The sequence below is a fragment of the Wyeomyia smithii genome, chromosome 3 (assembly GCF_029784165.1).
Source record: "Wyeomyia smithii strain HCP4-BCI-WySm-NY-G18 chromosome 3, ASM2978416v1, whole genome shotgun sequence".
Classification (NCBI taxonomy): Eukaryota; Metazoa; Arthropoda; class Insecta; order Diptera; family Culicidae; genus Wyeomyia; species Wyeomyia smithii.
In genome coordinates this window covers 133,332,895-133,338,894 of record NC_073696.1, presented here as the reverse complement: position 1 = coordinate 133,338,894, position 6,000 = coordinate 133,332,895, and the positions used below count along the sequence as shown (strand labels likewise).

The 6,000-nt window shown below is 34.2% G+C and overlaps 1 protein-coding gene across 2 annotated transcripts in view; it reads right to left on the bottom strand.

Moving 5' to 3' along the window:
- Positions 1 to 2,036: 2,036 nt before the first annotated feature.
- Positions 2,037 to 6,000, bottom strand: part of LOC129731187 (lysosomal-associated transmembrane protein 4B) — a 70,771-nt gene continuing 66,807 nt past the window's right edge. For both annotated transcript variants that reach the window (XM_055691000.1, XM_055691001.1), the window contains 3 exons: positions 3,604 to 3,742; positions 3,273 to 3,552; positions 2,037 to 3,222 (listed from right to left, as the gene is read on the bottom strand). In XM_055691000.1, coding sequence (XP_055546975.1) covers positions 2,911 to 3,222; positions 3,273 to 3,552; positions 3,604 to 3,742 — 731 coding nt within the window. In that variant the 3' untranslated portion in view covers positions 2,037 to 2,910. The remainder of the gene's footprint in view (positions 3,223 to 3,272; positions 3,553 to 3,603; positions 3,743 to 6,000) is intronic.

Here is a 6,000-nt window from a genome sequence, read left to right as displayed (position 1 = left end):
CTAATTTTTCGAGCCTGTGTTCAATTCAATTCAATTTGCCGTTGTAAAAAAGTTTTTTTCAGAGTGTTGAGTTCTACCGTGATGAAGTGTGTTCAAAATTGTAACCAAAGTTTAATAATCGAAGGACGCTAGCATGATTATAACTTAAAGCTTATGAAATTTATTATATTAAATAAAAACAAACCAAAATATTTTATAAAACGACAATGAATACAAAATCTGTTTGCGATGAATATTTTTTCGAGCAATGCGATACCTTTTAGTTATAACAATACTCAACGCAAAAAAATGCTTTTTTTCCTTGGTTCAAATCAGAGATGCCAGATGTTTTTGAAAAATGTCTGCAACTGCTCGAAAAACCGGAAAAATGTGCTCGAAATCTGTAAAAAATCTACCCGTGATCCGAAAAAATTTCGCTCACGCGGGCAAAAGTCTGTAAAAATCTGCACACATTTTAAGAAAATCTGCGCAAATATAAGGAGACTCTGACAAAAATCTGCAGAAATCGTGGAAAAACTGCAAATATCTGCAAATCACTCAAAATCTGCACACGGACCCCAAAAATCTGCGTTTTGCAGACAAATCTGCACATTTGGTATCCCTGGTTCAAATTGACAGTCAATGACAACTCATTCTGGTTCATTTTGACACTCACACAGCTTCGTATCCGTTTCTCCCTTCCAGTTCTTGACCACTGCTCGTTGACATCAACCTTTGTTTGCTTTGTGAGTAAATACAAAACCAAATGATGATTAGATCAACAAGACTGAAAGAGTAAGAGATAAAAGATGCATGTAGTTAAATAGCGGTTAGGCTGAGAGTTTCAAGCAATGTGTCAAATTGACAGCACCGACACAAAAGAGATTTTTTTTATGTTCAAGCTTTACAACCAAAAAAAGGGAAACTATATATGAGCCGTTGAGAGCAAAAGTGGTACATGTGCCATTTTTACACTTTTTGGGTTTTTTGCATAAATTGATGCAGAACGCAATAATGTACTAGAATATCCAAGAAAAACCGAGATCTGATAACCTAAACCAAAATTATAGCCAACACAATTTTTGGTAATTAACATAATCACAATTTCGTTGAGAGCAAAAGTGGTCCAATCCATGTCCAATCTGTGCATGTTAGATGAATTGTAAGTCGAGGATCTTAGGATATTAAACAATCATGTCTTCAGCAAAGTTGGTCAAGTGATTGAGTACTTTCAGATGAAGATCTGTCTGCTTTGGAATTTTCTCACTACGTGGTGTTAGTGTACCCGTGACTATTTTGTAGCAGAAAGCGTTTTACCTATTTCAGTATCAACTCGTATGCTGTTACCAAATACATATACACCAGCGCCACGAAGAGACAGAATTCCTCAACAAACAGGTCATCATTCTATAGTACTCAATCACTTGGACAACTCTGCTGAAGACATAAATGTTCTATGTCCTAAGATTAGAGAGCTATAATGCATCCTTCATGCTCACACTGGACATGTACCACTTTTGCTCTCAACGTTTTCTGGTTGTCATTATTTTTCCCATAGAACAAAAGTGGTACATGTTTTTCCATTGAAGTTTGTGTAAATTTCTCAACCAGAACTCGTTATGCTTTCATGTACTGTCTTTTGAAACCTTTCCAGCATTGATTTAGTGCAGTTGTGTTGAAAAAAAAATGTTGGAAATAATTTACTATTTGAGTATTTTCGTTTACCGCGTCTCCTGAAATATTTACTTAATGGCACATGTACCACTTTTACTCTCAACGGCTCATATATATAGAATCCTCAGGAATGCCCTGTATATGGCTCTAGGATTCTTGAATAAGATTCCTGAGTGGGAATCCTCCGGATCGTGTTTGCGATTTCTTTCATGGTTCCGTCACCGAGATAAAGGTATCCTGGGGATTCTTACTTAGGATTCTCTGCGTGTTAGTAAGGGTAGTTAGAGTTCATTTCTATCTAAATGGACTCGGTTGCTTTACAGTTTGTTGTAGACTTCAGTTAAGCTGCTTTTTATAAATGTATAAATACGTGATGGTGGAAATTACTGTGAAGAAGTTCCTTTTATACTTTTTTTAATCTACCGTACGTCGATTACAATTTATTTTTCTTTTTTGAAGTGGTTTAGTAAACTACACTTATCTTGTAATCATTCGATTTTAACCAGTAGAAACAGACACTGTAGTTGCATGCAGGTAACCAAGAAGAATAATACTCCACTGACAATCAGTCTAATTGTTTTTGTTTTTTTTACAATTTTCTTTATATTCAAAGGCTTTCGAGCTATTTTTGTCAATTAAACTATATACTACAATGCCTTTTTTGATATTTATTGTTAAAAAGAATGAATTGTGTATCTTTTTGCGATATAGCATTGCATGAACAGCAACAAAACCAGTTGAAATAAAAATTAGAAGGATTTGATAAACTAGTTTCCCAGCATAATAATATGAAGTTATACAACGTCGATGTAGGCAATAAAGAATAAATCATTTTGTGTTTCATTTTGTCTTCGTAAACTTACACGTTCTTTCTCGTTACGTTAAATCTTAAAGAACAGTTACAACAGCGATCCAAATGTAATTTTAATTAGCTACATTGTTTCAATCATGTAATAGGTTTAAAAGAAATATTGACATATTAAATACCGCCTTGTTTTCATTCTTTTTCAAAGGTTCAAAATTCTAGTTAGTAGTAACTTGGTATAATTTCTCTCGTGCTGGTGTTTCACAACAAAAATCATATATGGTCAAATTTGATTGTTTTTTACCTTATGCATGCATTGCGTCACACAACTAAACTGTATTTGAATAGGCATCTTTATACCGAAGCGAATATTGGACATCTAAACACACATTTTATGTTCTAGAAAATTACATGAAAATGAACTATATAAAAGATGCAAGTCTGGTGTGATTTTAGGCGCAATTATTATTAGTTGAAACAGTAATCGTTTCACTATTTGTTAATGATTCTAATGTTACCACGGAATGGTTGTTATTGTTAGAAGAAACTTCAGAGTCTGGTTGCGATGAAACTGTTTCAATAGAATTGTATGGTGGAGGCTCTGTCTGATTGTCACCAATTCTGGTTGATGATTCAGCAAGCACTATTTCAGGACCAGTTTTGCTATTCATAGCCATTGCGACCACATACGAAGGAGGTGGGGACTGTTTCAAGCCAGCAATGGCTTCTTCATACCCTGGCAGAAGTGAATTGTTGTCTCGTTCCTGCAAGATATTTTTTTAAGATTCTTATGAATTGAAATATGCAATCATACCTGACAATGATTTGTTGCATCGGGTGTATCTGGAATAATATACGGCAACATTGAACGCAGATTATGTTGCTTCAAAGTCAAGCATTTATAGCAACGCCAAACTATTCCAATTGAATATGCTTTCAATAAAATAAAAAAGATAAATCCTATTAGCACAAGTACCGACAACGTTTTGGGATTCAACTTTATTAATTCTTCTCGCCATGGGAGACGGTTTTGACTTTCCGTTATCCAAAGATGCATTGATCGTATGTAGCATAAATGACCTGCTGCTGTAAGACTAAAAAAATAGTTAAGATTTGTACTTTTCTAATGTCTCGAATTAGCATACGTTGCTATTGCGAAATCAAAGATTTGCAAACAGAAGAATGGTAACAAGTGAGACGGTTTTCCCTTAACTGCTCCATATATGAGCATTAGTGTAACAGCAATCATGCAAAGAAACACTAATCCGCTCATATCAACGTCATCTGCAACAAAATTAATTAATTACTTCATGACAATGATTATTTTTTCGATTAGGCATTCTTGATTGAAAAACAACATACATGTTAAGTTTTTGATAAACAATATCGCACGCTTAGCCTGGAAACTAATAGCGGTCAACTAGATCAACTAGATTGATTATGCGTTGAGAGAATTCTTTATCGATATGGTTTTTGGCACATTTTGCATGTGTAGAATAAGTAGAACGATACACCGTACCCCAGTGCTGAGTCGAGAAAATTTCCAGCTCGAAAAGATCCTCGACTCGATCGGGAATCGAGCCCGATAAAAGATTATGCTTTAACTGAGAAAAGTCAATTTCCAGTTGATGTTCAAAATCTTTTACTTTGATGATTATAAATGAATAAATCCTTATTCTAATTACACCCGCAAAAGTATATTTATTTTATTTGAATAAATACATCTCATGAAATTAATTCGAGTAAGTCAAGTATTTGAGCGAGCTCGAATAAACTATTACTATCCCAAAGACCGTTCTAAGCTACAAAACTTTAGCGTATAACATGGAAATATACAACTAGAAATATTATTTTAACATTTTTAATAACATTTTACATTTGGCTAACAATTGCAGATGGTGATTTTAATGTTTCGAATCACAAACTATTACAAAAAACGTGAACTCAAACAAATTCTTCAAAAACTCGTAAATTTGCAAAAAAAATTAAGTGACAGAAATTTTGTTTCTTCTACAAAGTTACATTTTTAAATTTCTATCGAGAAATTATTTCGAATGAATTCATAAAATTATCACAATAAAACGTGAAATTCAGACAAAATTTATAAAAACTCGTAGATCTCTGAAACTTGAAGAGTTAGAAATTTTATATATTCTGTAAAGTTTCATGAAATTTGGAGTTCTACAACTTTGTCGAATACTGGAAAGCTCTAGCGTGTAAAGGAAAGAAGTTGGCATCGCAACGCCACCTTTGTGGCTCAATTCCGAACCTATTTAAACATCCAAAATGACGCCCTAACTATACCAAGAAACTTTGTAGAAGATTGGAAACCGATTGATCAAACCGCTATTAATTTCGTTCCGCTAGATTCCATTTCTGGCCCAGTGTGCAGTGGTACTACCGGATTTATATGAGAAATGTAAAAGCAGAGTGTGTTGCCGCAGCACGCTGGTTCTATGTCATTCGCGACAGACATATGAGCTTCCCTGAACAGTTAACCTGTAATTAGTTTGACCACTAAGGCTGATACAAATTTCGAATTCTTTTTATGTCCAAGGTTATCAAAGTTAGCAGAGGGGGTGGCAAAAAATAAATAACACCGAGACGAAAAAAAAGAAATATCTTTGGTCAAAGTTTGTGTGCAAGTTATGACGTTTCTAACTTGCACTCAAATAAATGTTGAAAAATAACACTTAATTATTATTATTATTTATTTCGCTTGCCTTTCGACGACACTCTCGCTGTCACCTGACTTGTTTGTTGCTAAATTAAGCATTTAGCTGTCGGAAAACCAAAGATATGAACAAAACGGTTTGAGCTTTTTTTCTTCCCCTTCCAATATTCAAGATATAAAATGAAAATAAAATTTGTAACGGCCTAATTGGTTCGACGTGAAATGCAGTCCATTCAGCACACCATCTTGACTGCGAATGACTATCCCGGATTCTCATACAGGGAGTAGAAATCGGAACAAAAATTTACGAAATGCTGGCTAGCTGGGAAATACTTTTTTCAAAAGATCAGCAATTACGGGATACGGCAGCTGATCTGGCAGAAGGATTAGACGACGCGGAACTCCCGAATGTTGGGAGTTTTATTCATAGTCTTTAACTTACAATTCCAAACTTAATTTTACAGTCTTACACGATGACAAAAAAACATGTAAAAAATCGCGTTATTTGAAAAAGTGACGAATAAAAAGAGCGTGTTATTTGGAAAATCATCCTAGAAAAAACGTGTAAAATACATCGTGTTATTGAAAACGATTGTATGACAATTCCTCGAAAACTATTCCCCAGAAAATAAAACGCCGAAGCTTTTTCCCCAGAAAACAAAAACCCAGAATGTACCAATCACCAGAAATCTGCTACCCAGAAAGTTATTATCCGAAATGAACCAATGCCCAGAAAACTATTTCCCAGAAAATATCGTTTTCCAGAAAACTGTTATCCTAAAACGAAGAAATATGCATTTTTATTTTTTCAAACATGGAAAATCTGTTAAAACTGAGTTTTTGTATATTTGAAATGTATAACGATTCT